Raw genomic sequence first — 26,935 nt, 5'->3', positions numbered from 1 at the left:
AATGACCATCTTTCTTGTGGTCTATCCCTGTAGCTTGGCATCAGCTGGGCAATGGATGGACAACTGAACTGAATCATGGGAGAGGTCTTGATTGCACTGCATGGACGGAACCACTTTTTTAAGGCCCTAATTTAAGGTGGCCCTTGGCAAAATTTCAAAAGCCCTTTCGAAGTCAAGGAAGCAGAGGGCACAGAACTGCAGGGTTGTATCTAGTGAGGATCCAGTGAGACCCATTGGAATGAATGGGCTTAAATTAGCCAGGTTCATTCACTTCAATAGTCATTGCTCTGACTAGGACTAATGGTGAATGCAACTCATAATATTGGGGGGGGGGTGTCATGGAAGATAAGGCTACAAGTCGTGATGGCTATACTCCACCTCCACTGTAGGGGGCACTATGCCTCTGAGAACCAATTGCTGGGAATTGCAAGTGAGCAGAGTGCAGTTGTTCCTATTTGGAGCATCTTGTTGGCCACAGTGGGAGCTAGGCTTGATGGACCACTCGGCTGATCCCACAGAGTTCTTCTTATGTTCTTAACATAATGCTCAAGATGGACAACACTGACGGTCCATTCACTGATTCACCCCATGGTAGGTCCACAAATAACCCATGAAATCTTTTATTTCTCAAAGTTTCCATTAACATACAAACAAGCATATCTCAGGACAGGTGTGATACTTCTTGCAGACCTTTACAGTGGCACCTCGGGTTAAGTACTTAATTCGTTCCGGAGGTCCATTCTTAACCTGAAACTGTTCTTAACCTGAAGCACCACTTTAGCTAATGGGGCCTCCTGATACCGCTGCACCGCCAGAGCACGATTTCTGTTCTCATCCTGAAGCAAAGTTCTTAACCCGAGGTACTATTTCTGGGTTAGTGGAGTCTGTAACCTGAAGCGTATGCAACCTCAAGCGTATGTAACCTGAGGTACCACTGTATTAGCAATGTTGTACCACTAGTATCTCATTGCTTTCAAGCTTCTCTTGTCGGGGTCTTAACACACCCATTTAATTCGACCATCCCTGCGTTTTAATGTTTAATGCAAAAACACTTTCTGTATTCACAACACCCTCCTTATTCATCCTTTATTTAGCTACTCTGTTATTTGAGTTCTGCTCTCCTTCTTTGAAAGAGGATGTGGGTCCTGCTACCTGTCGAAAGAGACTCATCAGGTGTCTTGCTTACCCTACTGTTTTAACAATAATCTACTCATTCCAATGCATATGTTTAATTCAGCTGGGACACACTGATAGTTTTATTTCTCTTTGCACATTGGCACGGGACATGTCTCACATAGTGCAATGAAACATATTCCCCACCCCAGTAAATTTGCACAGGATTTCAGAAATGGGGGCTCGGTGTTTTTCCTGAGCACAGCTTGAAACAGTGCAAAAAACAAACAAACCCAAAAAACATCCCAAAACCCTTCAAAATCCGTTTGAATGGAGGCCATTGCATAAAATGTTTCTGCTCACTTCAAGCAATGGCATCTGTAAGGAACAGCCTTACAGAGCTGAGTCCAGAGCACCCCTCCAAGGACTTGTGGGGAGCCCTTGTGGGGGGGGGGATGCTTTCTCAAGGAAGGCCACTTTAAGTCAATTAACTGGCAATTTCAAAATCCAAGTACAGTGGTACCTTGGGTTACATACACTTCAGGTTACAGACTCCGCTAACCCAGAAATATTACTTTGGGTTAAGAACTTTGCTTCAGGATGAGAACAGAAATCGTGCTCCTACGGCGCGGTGGCAGCAGGAGGCCCCATTAAATAAAGTGGTGCTTCAGGTTAAGAACGGACCTCCGGAACGAATTAAATACTTAACCCAAGCTACCACTGTAGATGTCCTATTTGATAGATTAGGGATGGGGAAACTGTTCTCCTCTAGATGTTGATGGATCACAACTCCCATCAGCCCCAATCATCATGAACAATGGTCATGGATGTTGGGAACTGTAGTCCCAAAATACCCCTCAACACTGTGTTGCATCAGAAATTAGTTCCATTTGCCCCCCTCTAAACTCTCTCTCTCTCTCTCTCTCTCTCTCTCTCTCTCTCTCTCTCTCTCTCTCTCTCTAATGATGTGACAAATATTTTAGACATCTGATCATGATAGTGCTACCCCAGTTATATAGACAAATTTGTTTTCTCTCCCTGTCCAAGACTGACCTCTTGTGGTTGTGGGACTGCTCTAGTTTTCAGGCAACCTACTGAGATATATCATGTGTTAAGCAATTTTATTAAAAGAAATGTTTAATAAATGCGTTCGTTTATTTTAACTCAATAATTTATATGCCAACCATCTGCCAAAGATTGCTCTCCATGGATGTTCAGCTGCGTAGACATATAAAGCATAACAAAAGCAATTAAGGAACTCAAAAACGATTTAACAGAAAACGAAAGTGCTATCACAACAGGGAAGGAACAAACCATTCAAGATGGGCAGCGGGGAGACGAAATTAAGATGCGCAGACTGTGTGACTTATTAAATTCTTTTTAAAAAGTATTCCTTCTCTGCATAGAGGGGGGTGTCAAAAAGGAACAATTGCCGCCCTACTAGGGAGGTTCATAAAATTTTTTTTTAAAAAAAATGCCCTAAAGGTTTTAGCTCACTACACTAGGGATTATATAGCTATATCTGAAATTTCATGCATATCAGTTAATATCTAGACCCTCCTCCACAAAAATAACTTACTTGGCCGTGAAGGCTGAAATTTCAATTCAGTGGAGTCAAAACACAATTCATCCTGTAGATTTAAGTATCTGTCTACAGTCGCCTCCTTGTTATCAGAGGCCCATAATCCACATTCCTTTGTAAGAAAATATGAAATAATGTACAGTGGTACCTTGGGTAATTCTTTCTGGAGGTCTGTTTTTAACCTGAAACTGTTCTTAACCTGAAGCACCACTTTAGCTAATGGGGCCTCCTGCTGCCGCCACGCGGCCACGCAATTTCTGTTCTTATCCTGAAGCAAAGTTCTTAACCCGAGGTACTATTTCTGGGTTAGCGGAGTCTGTAACCTGAAGTGTATGTAACCTGAAGTGTATGTAACCCAAGGTACCACTGTAAAACAAATTTTGCAGGCAAAAAAAATAAAAAATAAAAATCAATGCGTGTGTGTGGGGGGGGGATGACAAGAAATTTTCCACACTGGAACCTGCACAACCTCTGCACAGTCATCAAATAACTTCACAGCTGCGGAAATGGGAGGGAGGAATAACTGAGGGCTCTTGGGTCCCAGCTGCTGAAAACAGGTATAGAATTCTGGTGTTTCGCCTGTTCATAGGAGAAGAGAAGGAGAGGATGCAAGAAGCTGGATTGTACTCAAGGGAAGAATGTGTAATTGATTCATATGCTGAGATATAAGCTGAACACGGTTTGTTGTTCGTATTGACTTTGCTTTGGAAAAAGCATTGACATTTGCAGCTGTCCACCTGCATTAAATTATATTCCTGTGATGTTGGGACTAACAGATGGGCAATGAAACTGAATCCTGTGAGGTTGCATGGAGACTTATATTTCAAGGCCTGAATGATGAACACCTACCATTCATTAGTGATCCAAAGAGCTCACTTCCCATTCTGCATTCGACACATGTGTCAAATCTCGCATGGATAACTAATTGGATTTGAATTTGAATTTGGATTGTTGTAATTTTCCTATTGTTAATGTGAACACTTTTCTTTCTATCCCCAGTGCATTTTGCAACAAAAAATAAACACAAATGCAATAAAATGAATGTAGCTCTGCTTCTAAAATAGGAGAGTGCTTGGAATAAAAACCAGGAGTGATTGCCTGCGCCATAACACAAATCCACAACAGTATTAATGAAGACAAGTTGAAGGAACTGAGCATGTTTAGTTTAGAGAAGAGAAACTGAGGCAAGGCCCAAGGACTGTCACACACCAGATGACCTCTACAAGTCACCTTCAACTCAGTGTTCCTGTGATCCAACAGTACAGTCCTGGAGGAAAAAGAAGAGAGAAAATTTTATACTCATCAAAATGAAGTTGTTAGTATTGTCTGGTAGTTCTTCCTGCACTGATTTTGCCTTTCAAAGGGAAAAGAAAAATAGCACAGAAGATTAGAATACTGGTCAGAGGTCACACAGCACTTGCTGAGTAACACAAACGAGGCAGTTTAGAATTCCGCTGACTCACGGAAAAGAGCAAGCCCGCTGACTCACAGGAGCTAGTCGATCAGACATGACTCATTGCTTCCTTTTGTTCCAAAGAAAACATTCTCAAATGGCCAACACGGTCTTGCCTCTTAAAATAGAAATTTAAACAACCAAAAAAAGATTTTTCTCGCTGTTTTACAAGCAAATTGGATACGTTCTGTCAATTTTGTGTGTTTGAACACTCATTTGTTTTTTGCATTTTTATGCACTACTTCAAAGTCACTGAAAAACACACAACTATCACACCTGGCATGTGTCTGAATGGAGAGACCTAAATGGGCCACCTGATCCCAAAATGAGTTGAGAATGAATACTGTATTTCCCAGTGTATAAGACGCCCCCAATTTTTAGGGACTCCAATTTAAGAGAAAGGGGGGGGGGAGAGATTGCCCCGTGTATAAGACAACCCACAGTTATTCACATAATTTTAAAGTTAAAAAATCTAGTCTTATACATGGAAAAGTGTGATACTTTGGGCTGGATTCAGCTAGTCAGTCCTGCTAGTGGAAACTCATTCAGGGACTTCTGTTTTGTGAAAAGGGGCTCTCCCCTCCTTCCACATCTGGCAAACCTCCCCCCCCCCATCACTTCTCCTGATCTGGGGCTAGGGATCATTCTGTTTGGCAAGCTGAAATACTTGTACAGACAGAACAATTCCTACAGCATTGCACTAAATCCCTCCCTTTGCTTTAAACCAAGATAATTCTGTCAATGGAGGCAGTGAGAGATTTTACTTTCTTGGGCTCCATGATCACTGCAGATGGTGACAGCAGTCACAAAATTAAAAGATGCCTGTTCTTTGGGAGAAAAGCAATGACAAACCTAGACAGCATCTTAAAAAGCAGAGACATCAGCTTGCCAACAAAGGTCCGTATAGTTAAAGCTATGGTTTTCCCAGTAGTGATGTATGGAAGGGAGAGCTGGAGCATAAAGAAGGCTGATCGCTGAAGAATTGATGCTTTTGAATTATGGTGCTGGATGAGACTCTTGAGAGTCCCATGGACTGCAAGAAGATCAAACCTATCCATTCTGAAGGAAATCAGCCCTGAGTGCTCACTGGAAGGACAGATCCTGAAGCTGAGGCTCTAATACTTTGGCCACCTCATGATAAGAGAAGACTCCCTGGAAAAGACCCTGATGTTGGGAAAGATGGAGGGCACAAGGAGAAGGGGACGACAGAGGACGAGATGGTTGGACAGTGTTCTCGAAGCTATCAGCATGAGTCTGACCAAACTGTGGGAGGCAGTGGAAGACAGGAGTGCCTGACATGCTCTGGTCCATGGGGTCACGAAGAGTGAGACACGACTAAACGACTAAACAACAACAACAACAATTCTGTCAAAGCTATTGTTTTCATGGCAAATGAAGCTGTCATACGTCCATCTAGCCCAATCTTGTTTGCACTGGCCAATATCAGCTCTCCTGGGCATTCACAAGCGATCTTTTCCACAGCTGCTACCTGTGATAATTTGACATGCCAGAGATTGAACTTAACGCTTTGCACAATAACTCCCTTATAATAAATCAGATCATTGGTCAATCTAGCCCAGTATTTTCTTTTCTTTTCTTAATGTTTATTTATGATTTTCAGTTATATACGTTTCAATAGTTTTACAATCATTCTAACATTTCGAAACTCCTTCCTCCTCTTTCTGTGGTTCCTTAATTATTTTTTTTTACATTTCCTGCATATTCTAAATTAACTTAACTTACTCATTTATTCATCTCCTTTAAATATGTACTCTTATAAAACTGCAGGTTATTACAATAATCCTGCCAATGTTCTTAACCCGTTTACAGTTTGTTTGTAGATATTCAATAAACCATTTCCATTCTTTTATTAAAAAGTTTGCTATCTTGATTGCTTATTTTTCTGGTTGGTTTTGCCATTTCTGCATATTCCACAAGTTTTTGTATCCATTCTTCTTTCGTTGGGACTTCTTCTTCTTTCCATTTTTGGGCAAATAACATTCCTGCCACTGTAGTCACATACATGAATAAATTTCTATACTGTTTGGGTAGTTCTACCCCTGTAATTACAAAAATGAAAGCTTCTTGTCCCCCCCCCCCATGCTATTTTTAACATTTTTTTCAATTCATTATATATCCTTTCCCAGAATTTTCTGTACTGGCTAGTAATGGCTCTCCAGGGTTTCACACGGCCAGCCTTTTTCTGTCCTCCCTGGAGATGCTGGTCGTTGAATTGGGGATGTCCTACATGCAAGTCAATTGGTCTACCATTGAATTACAGCCCTTTTGCATGTGCTTTGCCACTGAATTAGGCCGTACACTGTACAGTGGTACCTCAGGTTACATACGCTTCAGGTTACATACGCTTCAGGTTACAGACTCCGCTATCCCAGAAATAGTACCTTGGGTTAAGAACTTTGCTTCAGGATGAGAACAGAAATCGTGCTCCGGCGGTGCGGCAGCAGCAGGAGGCCCCATTAGCTAAAGTGGTGCTTCAGGTTAAGAACGGACCTCCGGAATGAATTAAGTACTTAACCTGAGGTACCAGTGTAGTTCCCCTTCAGGCTGGATCTGGCAAACTTAATGTACGGTCCATGGTTTACTGCAACACAACAAATAACCACGCTATGCAACCAGCAGGTTCAGAAGGTAAAACTCTTCCTGTACTTTATATCTTTAGACAGCATCATGGGTCTAGGGTTGAATATTTGACCTTCTAGCACATGCAAAGCCAGCATGTCGAGGAGATGAATTGTATAACATTCTCCTTCCTGACAGGCAACGACTGATGCTATTTACAGTCATACCTCATGTTACATTTGCTCCAGGTTGAGCATTTTCAGGTAGGGTCCCGCGGTGACCTGGAAGTACTTGAAAGGGTTACTTCCGTGTTTCGCCGCTCGTGCATGCGCAGACGCGCAAAATGACTTCACGTGCCTGCGCAGAAGCGGCGACCCGTGACCCGTGCCTGTGCAGATGCGGCTTGCATTCTGCTCATGTTGCGAACAGGCCTCCAGAATGGATCCCGTTCGCAATCAGAGGTACCACTGTAATTTATTACAAAGGCAGTAAGTATTGCATATCGGAAGCTAAAATTTACTTTATTCCTTCAAATAGCAAACTCAGGTGGGAGGCGCCTGCCCCCCAACAAGGCTGCTTAGAATCATGAAGGAGATGTGCTTTGCGGGAGCTCAAGCTTTGCAGAAGTTTATCTATCTATATCTCTCTGTATCTACCGTATTTTTCGCTGTATAAGACACACTTTTCCCCTCCTAAATAGTAAGGGGAAATGTGCGTGTGTCTTATGGAGCAAATGCAGGCTGTCCAGCTACTGCTGAAACCAGAACAGCAAGAGGGCTGTTCTGGCTTCAGGGTAGCTGCGCAAAGTCTCTTCAGCAACATTTGATTCAGAATATTTTTTTTCTTGTTTTCCTCCTCTAAAAACTAGCTGCGTCTTATGGTCGGGTGCCTCCTATAGAGCGAAAAATACGGTATATCTAGATAAACCTAAAAGGGAAACCCTCCCACAAAAGCAGTCCACTGAGGAGTGAGCTTGCTCAGTAGCCTCCACCAGTTGGAACAACAACAACAACAACCACAAGGACTCCCACAACACCTGGAGGGCCACAGCTTTTAAAAAAATATAGATCATAGAATCCTAGAGTTGGAAGGGACTCCAAGGATCAACTAGTCCAACCCCCTGCAATGTGGGAATCTCAGCTAAAGCACCCATGGTGGTGCATGACCAACTCTGCATTCGCAGACTTTTCGTGGAATGATATAACCAGGAAGTAGAGAGGGAACTGCAAAGCTGTGTTGTGCCCTGCAGTGTATAAAAAGCTGATATAACAGCTTGGAAGCCACTTACTTGAGGGAACCACTTACTCAGTATATATAAGGACATAAGAAGAGCCTGCTGGATCCAGCCCCTGTTCTCATAGTGGCCAACCAGCCCCATCTTTACATTCAGCTGGAGGGTGCCTGTTACGTGTGCCTGGACCGGGACAGCTTGGCCACAGCAGTCCACCCATCGATAACTTCCAGTTTGTTTTGCACAAGGCTGCCCTTCCATTTGTTTTGGATCCTGCAACTCCTGCAAAACGCAGCTACACAGTTGTTCTCAGGATCAGCTAAAAGCATTGCACAGGCTGCCAATTTGCTACCGGGCTAGATGAAAGGTTTTGCTGACGATGTATGAAACCTCACATGGTTCTGAACCAGGGTATCTGAGAAACTGCTTTCCCCTCTACCTCACCCCCTGGTTGCCTAGATGTGTGGACGAAGTTCTGTTGATGGCACCACAACACAATTGCAGGAAAGCATGCTGTGACCTGAAGTGAACCAAGCCCTCAGATGGTTATGTTTCCGATGTTCATTGAAAACTGTCCTTTTGTTCCAAGCCTTCCCGAATTACGTTGCAATCCTACTCCCCAGTTCACTTATCTGGGAGTAAGTCCCATTCAATTCAGTGGGACTTACTGCTGCAGCCGAAGTCCATTTTCTTTCTGCAGCTTTTAATTATTTGTGGTGTCACATTTTTAATATCGTGGTGTGGACTTGCATTAGGTTTTATATCCTGCTTTGACACACCACTATGATATTCTTTGAATGCAGATTGGTTCATATATTCTGAAAGAATAACACACAAATAAATATTTGCTTTGCTTCTACAAGACAAAGAGTGTTGGGTGCATCTCTGCCTGGGGAGCGAAACTCCTTGCCTAATACTATTATGCAAACACCATGGGCTAAGCTGCTTCAAGCTCCTGTTTGAATCACTTCTGTTCACACAGACGTTTCCTGATGTCTAGCTCAACCACCAGTTATTCAGGAATGCACTCCCCAAACAGCATACATGCGGTCAGCAATACACAGTGACCATGACTGTGTGCTGCATGTTGAATGAGTATATTGATGCTGCTTTTATGGGTGTCATGTGCCGTGTTCACCACCAAGCTTATTATATGTAAGCCGATCTATCAGCCAGTCAATCAATCAATCAATCAATCAATCAATCATTGTGTGAGAAAGAGGATGGGCTTTCCCAAGTGTCCCCACCATTCTGAGGAGCGGTTGAGAAAAAAGATGGTTTTGTAGATTGGGAAGGGTCTTAGCCCAGCAAATGAGTGTCTGCCCTGAACACAGTAAGTCCCAAATTCAACCACCCCCACCCCAGAAGGGACCCCGAGGATCATCTAGTCCAACCCCCTGCAATGCAGCTGGAGCAAACCTGCAACATTGGCATTATCAGCACCACACTGATCAGATTCCTGCCTGAAAAACTGGACAGCAGCTGTCACTCAGTGTAGGCAATACTGAGCTTCTCGGTTTGACTCCGTATCAGGCAGCTCCCTGGATGCTAGACATCTGTTCCTTTCCAGTTCCACGGGATCCTTACCAACACACACACACACACACACACACACACACACACACACACACACACACACACACCTTTCACCCCCTGCCTGGGGCTAGAAAAAGCCTAGGCAAGGGAAACGCATGGCCCGCACCGCCGCGACCATGTGTGCCGGAACGTGCGTGTGCCATGAAGTCTGAAGTCATGCAGGCTGCTCTTGCGTCTCGCCACCGGGATCTCCACCAGCCTCGCCTCGCCTCTCCCTCCTCGTCAGGGGCGTGTGAAGGTGTCGGGTCGGAGAAGAAGGCAGGAGGCCTCCGCCTCTCGCGCACACCTGCTGCTCTCCATTCCTTTCCTTCCTTCCTCCTCTTTTGTGCAGTGCAGGTAAGCTCTCTCCCACCCACGACCCCTCCTCCTCCCTCCTCTCTCCCCCCTCTCCTTCTCCCCCCATCCCCGGTGATGTCACACCTACTCTCGCAGGGCATGATGGGAGAATCCCTCTGTTTCCCAACAGATGCGGGAAGAAGAAGAGCAGCAGCAAGCAGTTCCAAGGAGGGTGGGTGCGCGTGCTTTATTTTATTGTCGCCTGCCTTTTCTCCTCTGCCTGGCCGTGATATGGGAAGAGACTTCTCCTGAGCCTAGGACTTGGCTCACTCCGACCTCCTCCCTTCACCTCACCTGCCATCCATCATCATTGCCTTCCTTCTGACCAAGGCAGCGTGAAGCCAGCCTTCGCCACCCGGAGGAGAAGATGCCCAGGAAGAAACTTCTGCAGCGCCCCGCCGAGCCCTAGGAGCCCCCAGGCGCTGGGAGGGACGCCCATCCTTGCATCTGGATGGTGCCAGCGGACTGCTTGGCATCGGGGCGCTTGCAGGAGGAGGCTGGTTGCCAGCATGCTCCCGCTGCTGGGACTCCCCGGCTGAGAAGAGAGGCGCGCTCTGCACCACCACCAGCGGGTCACCCCCTTCCCCGTCGTGACCTTGGGCTGCCTCCGGTTTCATGAGCGCCTCTCCCTCCTCCTCCTCCTCCGGCCTCTGAGATCTGCTCTCCCTCCCCTCCCCTCCCCACCCCTCCCCTCCCTTCCCTTCCCCACCCCCTCATGGCTGCATCAGAAGAAGGAACTGGCTGTTTTCTCCCCAGAGGCAGGTCACAAAGCGACCCCAGCATCCTCGGGGACACCGCCGGGACTGAAGCCGAGGAGCAGCAAGGTAAAAATGCAAGCGGGACTTTCTCTCTCTTCCCCGCCCCTCCCCCCCTCCTCCTCCTCCTCCTCCCAGTATAGCAGAGGATGTGGGCTGGGTGGTGAGGAATGGGAGAGAGTGGTAGAGGCAGAGGAAGAGAGAGGGAGAGGGAAACAGATCGGGAATGGGTGTGTGTCTATGTGTCTTCGCATCTGCCAATCTGGCAATAAGCCTGTCAGAGAAGGGAGGGCAGAAGGAAATTAGGAACATATTCTCTGCAGTAAGTCCTGAAATGATGCAGTAGCTTAGCTGTAAATAGGATTACATGAGACCATCCTGGCCCTTCGGAAGGGCAACGCTCCCCTCTGCCAGCTGAAGGAAGCATTTCAGAGGAGGGCAAGGGGGAAAGAGCCAGGATTCTTCCCCGAAATTTTTCAGCCACCCTCTTCCTGGGCAGCAGGCTTCCTTAAACCTTGGATACTCTGTCCTCTCTCAGTACCCCTTCCTCCTTGAAACAGGCTGTCTTATTCACAAATGATAAAGCGAGGCAGAGAGAAAGGGACATGCCCAAGGCAGCTCAGGAAGTCATTGGCAGAGACCAGATTTCCAAGTGCACGAGTTCTGCCTCAGAGGGGAAGCAGTCATGGCTGGGCCTCTCAGGCAGTAAAAACTCAGAACAGGTGATCTCAGGCTCCACCTGGCTGACAGTTACCTGCTTGGGAAGATGCTAGTCAATCATATTGGTTCACCCTGCTTTTTTTTTGCCTGCAGTTGGAAGAGACTGGCCTCTCCCTTGTGCCATCATTGGAGAGGGATGCTCGGTCCAAAGTGGCAAGAGCTGCTTTATTCTGGAAAGTTGCCTAAGCTCCGTTGTCTCGCTTTCACCCCACACGACATCCAGCCCATCCCACTCCTCTCAATCTACAGGCATGCAAACACACTGAAAACAAAACGGCTAAAATCAACACTGCCTGCTCCTTGGGAGACCATCCAAGAGCTGAGAGCAGTCAGGACGGGAGCTGGGTTGCTTAAGCTGATCTTTGTCGGTTACCGCACATAGCCTAATTTACCTGGGCAATTTAATCGAAGCTTGGGCATGTGCCTGAGTTGCCCCTTGCAACAGAGAGAAAGAGAAGGTTGTCTCATAAAGTGGGAGGGAATCAGCTGTTGGCATGAGAAGTCACCATGGAGATGGAACAAGCAGTAATAATTAAGTCACCAATCCCACCCTCTGGCCCACCCCATCGAGAAGGCAATTTTCGGGACACACCAAGAAGTAGGAAACACAACAGCGAGTGTTGAAAGAGAGAGGGTGGGGGAGCTTGACGTCTGCAACCCCATTTTTCTATTTATAATTGTGAGAGAATAAGGCTTTCACCACCAACAAGCTCTCCCCTTCACTTTCTCCTCCTTTTGAAGCATAAAACTCTTTCCACTGAATTGCAAATCTTTCTAGCAGTGACTCACACATTGGGGTTCTCAAAGGAGCACAGCAGCAGCAGCAGCAGCAGCAGCAGCAAGGCATTGTGTTTGGGATTTTGTGTTTGTGCGGTGGTGGGTTAATTGCGAGAACAGTTGGTTCTGGGAAGGGAGCCGTTTCCTGTGGCCGGTGTGAAATTAAACACATGCGCACACAACAAAACGGGACCAAACTTGACAGGGTGCTTTCGTGGCAGGATTGTGCGGCGGGGGAATTCAGATGACAATCAGCTGGATGGGAAGCCCAGGACCCAACAGACTGATATACACAAGGAGCCAAGGTTGAGTGTCACGGGCTCTTTGTGCAAGAGATGTTGACTTAGGGTCTTGACTGAACACAACAGTGACTGTTCCATTGTAGGCTTCAGAAAAATCTCCCATGGAAGTCTGTAACTAAGGGATATGTGGGAGGGGGCACTGACTTTGACACAGACCCCCCCAAATGAAAAAATATATATCAGAATATGCCCCTTCAGTTAATATACCCTAGTTGTGTTCTAAGTACTCTCCTCAACACACACACACATTCCTGCCCTCACAATTTTATAGTCTACCCCGCTGCCTTAATTAATGGGTAACTTTATATTCTGAATCTTTCAACTGACTGAGAGGTTGCTTTTGGGGGGTATTGTGCAATTACTTCCAGGAAAAGTAAATTAACAGCAAACCTGCTTTAAAAGCAAGTGTGTCTCATTAAGACAGCATCTCCCCCCCCCACATACATAAAAATGCAATTAACCCCCCCCAGACCTCTTTATGCCATCTCTCCCCTCACCCACCAAGCCAAGGTTTCAGCTATAGACCTGTCCTGATGTACTGATATTTGAGAGTAAATCCTGTTTCATTCCAAAACAGTGTTTTAAACCAGCACATGCTAGAGTCGTTCTCTCTTATTTGTCTTCTCCTTTTCACGATGGTCATTCCATCTGTCTGATGGCACCGCCTGTCAGAATATGCAAACATGTTAATAATGAGGACTGAGTGGCTTTAAGCTTCATTTTACACAGTCGAATAATTGAGGATCCTTGTTGCTCTGGAAACAGATTTTTTAAAGGGAATAATGAGAACAGCTGATGAATCTTTCCTGCCTAACCACGCTGATATATCCCAGGTCATGGGAACAAAGGCTGTCACTAGCACAAAGTGCTAGCCTTTCCCCCTAAGGGACAATAGTGTCTGAATGAGAGGAATGTTCATTTGTGTGCTTTCACATCTGAAGGCTGCAGAAATCATACATTCCCTTAATTTCAATTTCGCTCACTTCTTGCCTGTTTCTAAGTAATGAAAAGCAGTGTTGGCAGGCTGGCAAATAGATAGGCTGTATGTGTGATTTTTTTTTTTAAAGGACAGATCTGTTTGAGGAAATGCATTTTTTTTTTATTTGCCTGAAGGTAGATCATTTTTTTTGCCACAAAATATTAACTTATTTTGTGTTGCTTTTCTTAAAGAAAATGCTTAAACCAACTCTAGGCATCTGCCATCAAAACAATAAAGCAACAAGCAACACCCCATAATATACGGAATAAAACACACACAACTTCAAACAACGATTTGCAATAAATTACGAATGAATATCCTTATATAAATGCCGGTTTTGTCTTCTCTTCCATAATTTCTGTGATTTGCATAGGCTTATTGGGAAATTGACTAAGAATACAACCTTCACACCTCTGTTTAAGAGTTCATACACTGAGGTCAATAGGATTTACACTCAAGCAATTTTACAGTGTTCTGTAATTTCAGGAGCAGTTTGCATTCTGCCATCTATCTAATCTAACATGAAATCAGTAAAATCCCATGTAAGTTAATAAGTGCAATCAACCACACTCTGCTTCTGTGGAGGCTGCACTCATCTCATTGGAGCTCAAGACTGCCTTAAAAGAATTCTGTTTCAAAGTGCAGATTCAGTTGCTAGTAGTAGGGGGCTAGAACTCTCTTGTGTGTCCACAAGAGTGTGTATTGTCTGTTGCAACACATCCTGCTTTGCTTATCCAAGTTCCTCATTAGCAGATTCGTTGACTTGATGGTAAAAGAATACTTGCAACTGTTGGAACAATGGGAGCAATAGTTGCTTACAATTCTGTTCCTTCCGTCTTCAAAAGTATCTGGAGAAAGAAGAAAAATGGCCAGCCAAAATAACCGAAGACTGAAAGTACCTTTCTTACCTATAGGGTGCTTGAGTGTGTGTAAATGTTTGCTGGTGGTCCCAATTGCTCATGGTCCCATCGATGGCAATGGGCTATGGGGCAGTAATGCCATAAGTGCCCTTCTTTCCCCTCTAGAGTCCTGTATGTGGAACACCCTCTCTGGGGAAGTCCACTTATCACTTTCTCTGATGCCCTCCAAGTGCCTGTTAAAGATGCAGCTGCTCACAACAGCCTTTGGCATGTAGTGGAAGTTATCTGATTTCCCCAGTTGCTGGAAATCACAAATAGGAAGAGTGCTGTTATGCTTATTTCCTGCTTGCGGACATTCTGTGGGCACTTGCTTGGCCACTGTGAGAACAGGATGCTACTCTAGATGGGCCCTTGGCTTGACTCAGCAGGCTCTCCATTGCATATGTTTGTGCTTCGAGTTATACTTGGTGATTTAATTGTTTTATGTTGAAAAGTGGGCAGTGAGGCAGAACAGGGCCTTCTCAGTGGTGACTCTCTGTCTTTGCCAGCTGAGATCAGGTTGCCTCGCCCTGGTGACATCTTGACATTGCCTAGAAACATACCGTATTTTTTGCACCATAACACTCACTTTTTTCCTCCTAGAAAGTAAGGGGAAATGTCTGTGCGTGTTATGGAGCGAATGCCTGCGGGTGGCGGGGGGGGGGGATCTGCTGCAGTCGTGAGCAGAGGATCCATGGTTCCCCTTCCTTCCCTCCTCCATGGTTACAAAGCATGGATCCACATGGATCCTCAGGATTTTTGCATTGGGCTACTCTAAACTCACTGTCAGATCACATGTCTGTGGCCACAGCATGAACCACAAAAATCATATATCCACTATCTCGTTTAGAATATATTTTTTTCTTGTTTTCTTCCTCTAAAAACTACATGCGTGTTATAGTCTGGTGCGTGTTATAGAGCGAAAAATACGGCACTTATTTTGCCAGGTGGCTAAGTGTTCAGTGCGGCAAGAGAGAGTATGTCGTGTTGTGCTGGTGTTTTCTAAAACTGGTGTTGTTTCATTGTGATTTCAATTGATTTTTTTGGTTATGTAGAATGTGCGGCTGTTAATTAGGGCTGTTAAGCTGACCTGAGACTCCTCTTGGAGAAGGTGAAGTGTAAAAGCAATGAACGGTAACAACATTAAGGCAAGAATTGGATGTGTGTGTGGCTAATGGAACTGAGTAGCAATCTCAGTGGTAAAGCACCTGTTTTGCATGCGTGGGTTCAATCCCTGGGTAGAACTGGGATAAACTCCTGATGGAAATCCTGGATAGGCAGGTAGACAATAATGAGCTACAGGGATAATGAGACCAATGGTCTGACTCAAGAGTAAGGCAGTTCCTGTGTTCCTATGGCAGTAGGGTCAGTGCAGACCAAAACAAAACAAAAGTAATTTTGCATAGGCCTAACTGACTCTTGGAATTTGCTACCAAAAGAACATGTTGAAGATCACAAACTTGGGTATTTTTTTAATGGATTGGACAAATTTATTGAGGATAGGACTCTGAAAGGCAATTATGCTTGGCAGCGAAATTGAAGTTCCATGTTCAGCAGCAGTCTATCTGAGTACCAAAAGCTGGAGACGAACAACAGTTGAGGACCGATGCTTCCTAGCTTCGCTGTAGCTTCTATCCGGCTGCTGTTGAAAACAGGCTGCGGGTGAGGACCTTGGTCGCTTGTTCAGATATTCTTATGCTCTTTTATCTCCAATACCATTTTCATTTTATTCTCTAAACCAGGCTCTCTTTTTTCATTTAAAGAAAAGTATTTGTCCCACACAATAGCTTTGAGATTCAAAACATTCTGCTTCGCTTTGTTCAGCCAAAAAGAAATTGCCTTTGCATTTTGTCATGGTAATTTCCCCCATGTTCCCTCCTGGTGTGTGACATTGATGATCACAATAGAGTCCTGACCTCAGCCAGTGATTACAACTTCAGCAGAGGCTCTTGGTTCCCCCTCAGCCCCTAGACGAAAACATAACCTTCTGGCGAAGTGTCCCAGATGGTCCCAGCTTCGATCCCTGGTATCTCCAGGCAGAACAGGAAAAGAATCCTGTCTGAAACCCTGGAGAGCCATTGCCAGTCAGTGTAGATGACATTGACCTAGATGGACCCTGATGGACCTCTGGTCTGACTTGGTATAAAGGCAGGTTCTGCTGTTCCTAACTCACTATATAATAAGGGAGAGGTCAAGTAATTGCTGAATGCATGTGATTTACCACTGAAATGTAGCTAGGAACTCTTGAGAATTGTAGCTCTGGGAAGTGAACAGCAGCTTCTTACCAACTCTTGGCACCCTTAACCAACTACAGCTCCCAGAATTCTTTGGGGGAAGCCATGACTGTTTAAAGTGGCATCATGGTGCTTTAAAGGTTGTGGGATGTGAAACACAAGAGCAGTCAAGTACAACATTCCTAGAGTGAACATGTTTACATATGGGGAGGAATGTTTGTCCAGCCAGCAGGTAAAGTTCCTGTTTCCTTCTGGGCTGGGTCGGACTTCCTCTGCATGCGACTAGAGGTGGGTGTGGCCTCACCTGTGCAGGTAACGACAAAAGCACAGGGCAGGACAGCCATCTCTCTCTCTCTATGACTACATGCATCGAAGAAGCAACATCTGCTTAGCCAAAGATGCTCTCAGCCAAGAGAGGACAAAGGGACTGTCTCCTTATGAGATAGTTTCCAGGTGTATGTTACTTTTCTAAGCTAAGTCTGCCTTCTGGGATCCGATTGTGAACAGAATGTGAGTAAACTCTTTTTATACTTTTATAGAAGACTGTGTCATGTCTTACATTTTATGAGGGAATAAGGGGGAAACACCAGAACAGTTACTATAGAGGCTTTAGCAAGCCTGAGGAAATGCATCCGCTGTGAGTTTAAAAGGGGAACGTTACTCTGCTAAATTGTGAACTTGAGACTCCTGAAGGGGAGTGAAAGGCGGGATATCAAATCCAAACTCTTCTTCTTCTTCTTCTTAACACAAGTTGGAAAGGCTATAATCAAAAAATATATCCTCTCCTGCATCCCTGAACATTCCCATAAAGGTAAGATGTGAATGTAGCCACAGTCACATTTTTATGACAGACCCCCAATTCTGGTGAGTCATCAGGGCTCTTCTTAGGCAGTCTTGTCCTGCCCACGTGAGCACTGCCAAACAGTGCTTTGGCTCATGTTCGACTCCACATGGAACCGTGACCATTTGTAAGCAATTTGATGTGGCAGGGGCTGATCAGATGGAAGGCTTTCCACGCCAGCTCTGAATTCAACCATGTGGCAATGTTGACTGTGAACTATGCAGGTGCGAGGTATTACAGCTTCCACGTGGAAATGGAATATGTTGCAGTAGATTTGCTGCCTCTCTTATATAAGCTACAGCTCTTTAATTGTCTCAAGGTGTGGGCTCAAGGGGAAAGACTTCTCTGAATCGTGCCAACGTTGCTTTATGGTACATGAAGCATAATTTCTTTGTGGAGGGTTTGCAGCTCAATGGTATGCTTTGCATGAAAAGAGTTTCCAATTCAATTCCTGTCATCTTTAGAAAGGCTGGGGAAACTCCTTTCTGGAAAGCTGGAGAGCAGGTGAGCAGCTGTTGTCCAAAGAACCTGAAGTTTGGTGAACCTTCTTCAAGCTTGGGTCTCCATTCATTGTTGGACTTCAAATCTCATCATCCCAATCAGCTTAGGCAATGGTCAGGAATGATGGCAGTTGTAGTCTAACATCATTTGGGGGCACAAAGGTTGAAGAAGGCCAGTGTAGACAACACTGATCTAGATTAAACATTGTTTTGACCATTGATATAAGCCAAGGCAACTTCCCATTGCAGTTTAGGAAAGGCCTTGGGATTTTTCTTTTTGACCTTGAGCATCAAAATTGTATCTTTTATCATCTAGTTTTAGGCAGGAGTCAATAGCGATCAAGCTATATGTTACATGCAAATGGGCATAACTTTAATGTCCACTTCGCAAGGGACTGTTTGAGAGCAGAGAAGCAGCATGAGGAGGAAGTACTTAACCCATTTTCCTGCTGTTTCCTACTGCAAATCATCCCTGAAATGGCTCCCCCACCAAGATTTCAAACACGTTTTCCTTCTCATACATGCATTTGAGACTTCCCAGGGAGAAAAGCTGCTGTGGGGAAGCAATTTAGTCCAGCAAATTGTGGGTGGGAAAATAATTAAACACCCCTTCCCTCCCGCTGCTTCTTCACTCCCACTCAACCCCTTCCAGCATTGAGTCCTCAAGAAAGGCAGTTGAACTACAGCTGCAAGCCTTTGTGTGTGTTTGACATGCGCTTTTGGCCTTTTAATGACATTAAAACAAGAGGATGCAATCTCTCGATTTTCCGTATATTTAGTACAGCGGGATTACGTTCTGATGCAAATTTTTGCCTTTTTGCAAGGCCCTGCATTTCATCCAGCTTCATGGCTGAGTTGACCTTGACACTCACACGGAAATTCTACGAATTGCCCAAAGTCACACACAGTTGAGTCATTGGGATCAGCTGGGATAAGAGCCCAGAAACCTTCTGGTTCAATCACAAAATGGCATGAAATGGGCTGGAAAAAAACAGAAATGAGAAATGGCAGCAGGGAGAGATTAAACAGAAGCCAACCTTTGATCAGTAGACGAATTCTAGAAAATTAAATCGTGCCCCTTAATTTGTGTTCCTAATGTGTTCCTTAAGTTGTTCTTAGTTGTAAAATAATAATTTGCTGTAGATCCTGTGGCTAAGATAACCGAATCTGATAACAAGCATTTCTTCACCTTTGGAGGCTATGTCCATCTCCCAACCCGCCGGAAGTGTATCGTACTGTGTATTCTCCTCCTAAGGTCATGGCCACAGTTCTGTGTAAGGTTTTGGTTGCCTGGCCTCAAAGAGGATATTTAATAGTATTTAAGATATTTAGAAATTTAAGAAGGATGTTGATGAGCTGGAATGTGTACAGAAGATGGTTTGGTTTGGTTTGGTTTGGTTTGGAACAGAGGAGAGGAGATATGATAGCCATCTCCCAATATCTCAAGGGCTTCCACATGGAACAGAGAACAAGCTTGTTTTCTCCTGCTCTGGAGGGTAGGACTTGAACCAATGGCTTCAAGTTACCAGAAAGGAGGTTCCGGCAAAACATGAGGAAGAACATTCTGACAGTAGGTGCTGTTTGTGAGTGGAATGTTCTCCCTTGGGAGTTTGTGGACTCCCCTTCCCTGGAGATTTTAAAGCAGAGGTTGGATGGCCATCTGTCAGGGATTCTTTAGTTGGGATTCCTATAGTGCTGGAAAGAGGCAATCAAAAGAGCAAGGGGATGGAGCTGCTGCTCTATGAGGAAAGGTTACAACATGTTCAGTGCTTTTTTTTACAAAAACAGCAGGTGATAGAGGTGCATAAGGTTATGCATGGCATGGAGAAGGGGCACATAGCATCTTTCTGCCTCTTTCATAATACTAGGACTTGGGGCCATCCAATGACTTTTTTGCACAGTACACAATTAAACTATGCCATTTGCTTGCATGATAGGCAAGGTAAAAGGCAAAGGACCCCTGGTTAAGTCCAGTCGAAGGTGACTATGGGGTTGCGGTGCTCATCTCGCTTTCAGGCCAAGGGAACCGGCATTTGTCCACAGACAGATTTCTGGGTCATGTGGCCAGCATGACTAAACTGCTTCTGGCACAACGGGACACTGTGATGGAACCCTTTGTGCATGGAAATGCCATTTACCTTCCCACCGCAGCGGTACCTATTTATTTACTCACACTGGTATGCTTTCGAACTGCTAGGTTGGCAGGACCAGGGACAGAGCAACGGGAGCTCACCCCATCACGGGGATTCGAACCGCCAACCTTCCGATCAGCAAGCGGTTGGTTTAGTGGTTCAGTGGTTTAGACCACTACGCCAACCATGTCCCTGCTTGCATGAGATGTAGTGATGACTACCAACTTGGATAGCTTTTTTAAAACAACAACAACAACAATAAAATAGACAAATTCAGGGAGGATATCAAGGGCTACCACCTTCACATGCAGAATATTAGTTGGTGGTTCGGTCATCAAACAATGCACATGTACATATGAAGCAGATCCCAATGACAGACATCTGAAAGTCTGCATTGTATCTGGGGTGTTGGGACATAAGAAATTCCTATAATGTTAGGACTATGATGGTCCATTCACGCATGGAGGTCATCATTAGGTGAGCATCAATTGATGAACTTCTTGTCATCTACACAGATGATTTTCTCATGGTAAGTATTCTCACTTTGGTAGCTTTCATGCTGTGACGTCAAAGCATTTCTCCTTTCAGCACACCCAGAATTCAACATCTGGACTCCAGACACACAGCTGAATTCTGATCCTTCCACATAAGAAGGATTCCACTAGCCACTTTAATTTAATGTCGGCTTGGGAGCAGAAATCCACTGGAAACTGTATAATACGATTAAATAAAAACTCCTTCATCCCTGGAGCCATCAGAAGACCCACATTATCATTTTTCCCCCTTGAGGAGATGCTGGAAAGGCATTTAATTGCTTTCTGATACGACTGGGATTCAGAAACGGCTGTGGCTTTAATGCTAATATCTCGATATTAGCAAAGGTAATTCAGCTAAATGGTGTTATCACGGTAGGTGGAGAGTTTCATGGCGGAGAACATCTGTTCTGTATGTTCTGACTGGAACTGATAATATATAGTGCTAACTAATCAGCATTAAAGTACTCCTAGGACACTAGACTGCATCAACAGAAGTATAGTGTCGCCATCAAGGGAAGTAACAATCCCACTCTATTCTGCCTTGGTCAAACCCCACCTGGAGTCCTGTGTCAAGTTCTGGGCACCACAGTTTAAGAAGGATGTTGACAAGTTGGAACATGTGCAGAGGAAGGCAACCAAGATGATAAAGGGTCTGAAAACCAAGCCTTATGAGGAATGGCTGAGGGAGTTGGGTATATTTAGCCTGGAACAGGAGGTATGATAGCTATCTTCCAATATCTAAAGAGCAAGCTTGTTTTCTCCTGCTCTGGAGGGTAGGACCCAGACCAATGGCTTCAAGTTACAAGAAAGGAGATTCCAACTAAACACCAGGAAGAAATCTTTGACAGTAAGAACTGTTTGACAGTGGGGCAGACTCCCTCAGAAGGTGATAGACTCTGCTTCATTGGTGGCTTTTAAGCAGAGGTTGGATAGCCATCTATCTTGGATGTTTGGCTAAGATTCCTGCATTGCAGGAATGGCCCTCGATGCTCTTCCAACTCTACAATTCTATGCTTCTATGATTTTAAGCCAAAAAAATAGTTGTGTAAGTACAAGCCCCCCTACCAGGGATGATAGTTCAAAAGAATTTGCTTGATTTTTATTTAACTCCATTTCTGAGTCAATTCGTATACAACATCTTGAAGTGATTTAACAATAAAGACATATCTAAAGCAGTTTTTTTATATAAAAACAATTTCAAATCCAATACAGTTTATATATATATATATATATATATATATATATATATATATATATATATATATATAAAAACTTTCTACTAAAACAATTGCATAAGGGTGATTTTACAGTATGTTGAATACATATGTTGAATAAATACATATGTTCAATAAATTACTTTGCTCAGGTAATAGCCAGCCTATTAAGACTGCAATCTGATACAGTAGGTAAACCAACATGGTGCCCTCAAGATCTTGTTGGACTACAACTCCCATCATCCCTGACTATTTACCATGCTATTCAGGGCTGATGGGAATTGGAGTTCAACAGGAACTGGAGGGTGCCAGATTGACTGCCTCTGCTGTACACACTTACCTGGGGCTAATCTCATGGAATACAGTGGATTGGGTCACAAAGCTCACAGCCTTACTAACAACATAACATTTTCTCTGTGAGTCCATAAGAAGATGAGAAGAGCTTGCTGGATCAGGGATCCTGTTCTCATAGTGAACACCCAGATGCGGAAAACCTTCAAGTAGAACCCAACTAGGATTGCCATATTTCAAGAAGTGAACATCTGGACACAGAAGTTGTTGAGCTTTTTTTTGGTGTGGGTTTCTCGGACATGCCTGCAATATTCCATGTTTACACAATAACTTTTCTTCTCACTGCACCCTTCAGCTGCAGTACAATGTCACAGATGCCAGAGTGCCCTCCACGAAGACAAATGCACTGTGTCCCCTTTTTGTGCCAAACAGGGATGATAAAGAGCAGATGATGTTTGGGCTCTGCATGCAAATGTTTCCGCAACCTCTCCTGCCCCCGCTGCCGTGTATACAACTTCTTCAGTCAGATCTTGGAAAGACTCAACCCTGGCAAGGAATAAACAGTAAATGAAAGATGCTTTGTTCTCAGGGCTGTGACACAGTGTACATTCTAGAAGCGGTTCTTGAAATTGTTATATATTGAAGATTAGTCTTCGGGTTTGCATTTTCTGCGTGGATGGCAGTCACATTGGAGGGTGCAAGCTCAGCTGAAACTATTCACTAGTTTCTTTGTGTGTGCATCCCCATGTGAATATTTTTAGTTGTTCTGAAAAAAATGCCTCCATTCTTTGATTATTTTCCAGCACACCTAGCAATAATGTTTGACTGCTCATTTACATTGCCCTCACTCTTGATTGCCTATGCTCAACCTCAGTTAAATCTGACTGGCTATGTAGTGTCATCACACCACGCTGCTTCCTGCAGGATCCCTGATTGGTTGGGATGCGACTTATATCCAGAAAAGAGGAAGCAGAAGGAGCTGGGGAGTGAAGTAGCTCGTAAGCAGCAGTGCAACAGCCATGAGAGACAATGGTAACAAACAGGGCTAGCAGCTCAATGGACCAATGGTCTGACTCAGTATAAGGCAAGTTCCTGTGTTACTATGGTAAAGGCAGCCCTATCATAGAGAATCATAGAGTTGGGAGGGACCACTCCAGCCTTTCTCAACTTTCATCACCCCTAGCTAGCAAGGCCAGAGCTCATGGATGATGCGAGTTGCAGTCCAACAACATCTGGGGACCCACAGGTTGAGAATTGCTGATCTAGTCGAATCCCCTGCAATGCAGGAAACTTTCCCCCAAAGTTGAGCTTGAACCCACAGCCCTGAGATTCAGAATCTCATGCTCTATCAGCTGAACTGCCCCAGAGCTTATTGGTTGAAGAGCCTAAGATGTGTCTTACTGGACAGACCCACAAACTTTTGAACTGTGTCTGAAGTCCTGCATTTGGCCAATTTGTTTGGGCCCTGAACAGATACAGTTATACCTCATGTTACGTTAGGCTCATGTAGCGTCTTTTCGGCTTGTGAATGCGGTAAACCCGGAAGTGTATACTTCCGGGTTTCCCCATGCGTGCACACGCAGAAGTGTTCTGCATGCTTTGTGCATGTGCAGAAGTGTTCTGCACACTTCACACATGCACAGAAGTGTTCTGCGCACTTCACACATGTGCAGAAGTGCTCTATTGCGCTCTGCGCTTACACAGAAGCGCTGCTCTAGTTGCAGACTTTTCGGGGTGCAAACGGCACCCCGGAACGGATCGTGTCTGCAACTAAAGGTACCACTGTATATTTCTCATTCACTGAAGCATTTGCACATGTATCCAGAAACAGATAGGATTTAAGGGAGTCATAACATGAGCAGAGCTCACTCTTGTAAGAGGAAAAAAGAAAAATAGAGAGATAGGCTTTGTTGCTGGTTTATTGTCTCTGGAATTTTCCACTCTAAACTTAAACTATTCAACGCAAAGCCACATTGGGGGAGGGGAATAAAATAATTAAGGCTGCAATCTTATACCCATTTACACGGGAGTATGCCCAACAGAACTCAGTGGGACTTACTTCTGAGCAAAGACATATAGGATTGTCTTGTAAGACACACTCTTCAACTGAGGTAGCATTAAAATGCATGCAACAACTGGTGGGCAACATTGTTTGATTTCATGTACCTGTTGGGTACAGAGAAAGCATATCATAAAATCTATTTATAAATTAGGTTCTGGACATCAGTGAAAGCATGCTGGCGGTGGGGAGTCAATTAATGCTTGCGCAGCATTTGAAAATCCAGCTGGCGGAACAACTGCTAAGTGTTTTCTCATACTGCTTTCTTCAAGGAGCTGTAAACTGTTTACATGCGTAATTAGTTAAGTAGATATAATATTAATTTGTCCCAACCTTTAGCTCTGAAAGCCAATATGCACAATGGCCCATTAGTATGGCAGCAGCTAATGGGCTTCCGAGTTTATTTATCTACAGCGTTTGCTCCATTGTTTCTGACCAAATTGTCGGTTTTGCAGCATGCAATTAATATATAGAATTAATAATCCCGGCCGCTTGAAAAATGCCTGTCTTGTAAATAGCAGCAACTAAGTACAGCTCAAACAGAGAGCTTTGAATTACATCCTGTCTAACTTAAGCTTAAATAATAACAAGGAGGATCCTCAGTGCCCATTAAGTTCACCGCTGATTGTTTTCGGGTTTTTGTTTGCTTGAAAATTCAAGGTGATTTATTGCACATAATGCATACCCAATTTATATGTGCCCTTGGGATCACATCATTTAACTACATGAAAGAAGTCAATAGCTTAAATGTTTGGATCTACATAAATATTTCACAGAGATGATCTTAATCAAGAGGCATCTGATCTTGTCTTCTGTGCAAGGGAAGACAAATTGTCTACAAAGTGGTTGGCCCGGTAGGATTAATTCATATACTACACACGCTGGACTTCAGGAACCAATAAAAAAATAATTCTATGGAGGTTTTCCAGTGCCATTAATATGTCCATCTTGTTCTTAGTCCTTTGTTGTTGTTTAGTCATTTAGTCATGTCCGACTCTTCATGACCCCATGGACCAGAGCACGCCAGGCACTCCTGTCTTCCACTGCCTCCCGCAGCTTGGTCAAACTCATGCTGGTAGCTTCGAGAACACTGTCCAACCATCTCGTCCTCTGTCGTCCCCTTCTCCTTGTGCCCTCCATCTTTTCCAACATCAGGGTCTTTTCCAGGGAGTCTTCTCTTCTCATGAGGTGGCCAAAGTATTGGAGCCTCAGCTTCACAATCTGTCCTTCCAGTGAGCACTCAGGGCTGATTTCCTTCAGAATGGATAGGTTTGATCTTCTTGCAGTCCATGGGACTCTCAAGAGTCTCCTCCAGCACCATAATTCAAAAGCATCAATTCTTTGGCGATCAGCCTTCTTTATAGTCCAGCTTTCACTTCCATACATCACTACTGGGAAAACCATAGCTTTTACTATACGAACATTCTTAGTCCTAGGAAACTATAAAACTCCTGTAAATCAGGGCTTCCTCAGATGTCTCACATTCCCTACATATTACACATTCCTTTCCATAGAAGCCCTTAGAGCTATTATATGTGCTATCTTTCCCCTACTGTAAAGCTTGTACTTAGTGACGCTGTCAAGACTGTTAACTCCAAGCTTCGAAGTACGGATTTGGGAGTCTTGCAATGCTCATCTCCATTGCATTCATCCTGGATAGCTCAGTTGGCTAGAGTGTGGTGCTGATCCCTGTATGAGACAGCTGTATATTCCTGCATCACAAGGGGTTGGACTCTGTGATCCTTAGGGTCCCTTCCAACTCTACAATTCTGTGATTCTGTGAGTGACGGCCACCAACTTGGATGGCTTTAAAAGGGGATTAGACAGATTTGTGAAGGATAAGCCTGCCAGTGGCTTCTACCCGCAGTGGCTATGCTCTGCCTCCATGGTCGGAGTATATCCTGAATACCTGTTGTTGGGAATCAAAAGGTGAAGAGAGGCACTGTTTTGCTCTGGTTTGTAAGCTTCCTAGATGAATCTGGTTGACCAGGATGCTAGACTAGATGAGCCTTTGGATTGTTCCAGCAGGACTCTTTTTATACTCTTACAGGTCCCAACATTCTATTTTGGTTCCAAGTTCCATTACCAAAACATGTATTTTACTCCCAATGTCCTTTGGGAGGCGCTGTACTCAGGAATGGTGACGCCTGAGCATCTGGCTGAACTGGCTTAACAATGGGCATCATGTGTGTTTTATGTGCATTTTTATGAACTGAACAGAGCGAATGATTTTGAGTTATGGAGAGTGTGCGTATGAACTTAACAGTGCTTAGCTCATTTTTTCAGTTGCTTTTTTGTAGTTGTTAACATTGCTTTATAGAGTATAAATGCCTTATTGATTTGTTAATAACATGACTTCCGCTGTACTCTTAGCTTATTCTTTTCAGTTGCTGTTGGTTAATAGTGTCTTGGAGATTGCGACTGATGATTTGTCGATTCTTTCACACGATTTGGGCTGTATTTGTGATGCTCTGCTATGTTTTTATGATGTTGCTGTTATCTATTGTTTGTAAGCCACTTTGAGATTCATTGGGTTGAAAAGCAGCATAGAAACACAATAAATATCAAATCGATCCAAACTACATTTCCCAGTGCTACTGGTGTTGGGCATGTAGCATGGTGGGTGTCTGAGAGGGAAGGTAGTTGGGGGAAAAGAACCCCCCTCTTTGTTGTTTCATTTCTCTTCCACTTCCATTGAAGAAGTGATGGAGGTAATTAGGGATGGGAGTGGGTTGGAGACTCCGTGGAGGAGGAGTTGGGAAAAGGAACAAGCACTGTTTCTCTGATGGCATCACTGGAGAATTC

The 26,935-nt window shown here is 44.3% G+C and overlaps 1 protein-coding gene and 1 long non-coding RNA gene across 5 annotated transcripts in view; one reads left to right on the top strand and one right to left on the bottom strand.

Annotated features, from left to right (window-relative positions):
- The window catches only part of LOC309373195, a 336,584-nt gene that overhangs the window by 122,718 nt on the left and 186,931 nt on the right, over positions 1 to 26,935 (bottom strand). The window lies entirely within an intron of this gene.
- The window catches only part of PHACTR3 (phosphatase and actin regulator 3), a 204,354-nt gene continuing 187,426 nt past the window's right edge, over positions 10,008 to 26,935 (top strand). For 3 of the 4 annotated variants that reach the window (XM_081916951.1, XM_081916952.1, XM_081916950.1), the window contains exon 1: positions 10,008 to 10,715. In XM_081916951.1, coding sequence (XP_081773077.1) covers positions 10,607 to 10,715 — 109 coding nt within the window. In that variant the 5' untranslated portion in view covers positions 10,008 to 10,606. The remainder of the gene's footprint in view (positions 10,716 to 26,935) is intronic. The other variant, XM_081916953.1, reaches the window with a different exon arrangement.

Source organism: Podarcis melisellensis (genome assembly GCF_964234715.1).
Source record: "Podarcis melisellensis genome assembly, chromosome: 6".
NCBI classification, from domain to species: domain Eukaryota; kingdom Metazoa; phylum Chordata; class Lepidosauria; order Squamata; family Lacertidae; genus Podarcis; species Podarcis melisellensis.
Note: the sequence above shows the minus strand (reverse complement) of the source record. Positions and strands in the feature narration are given on the sequence as shown.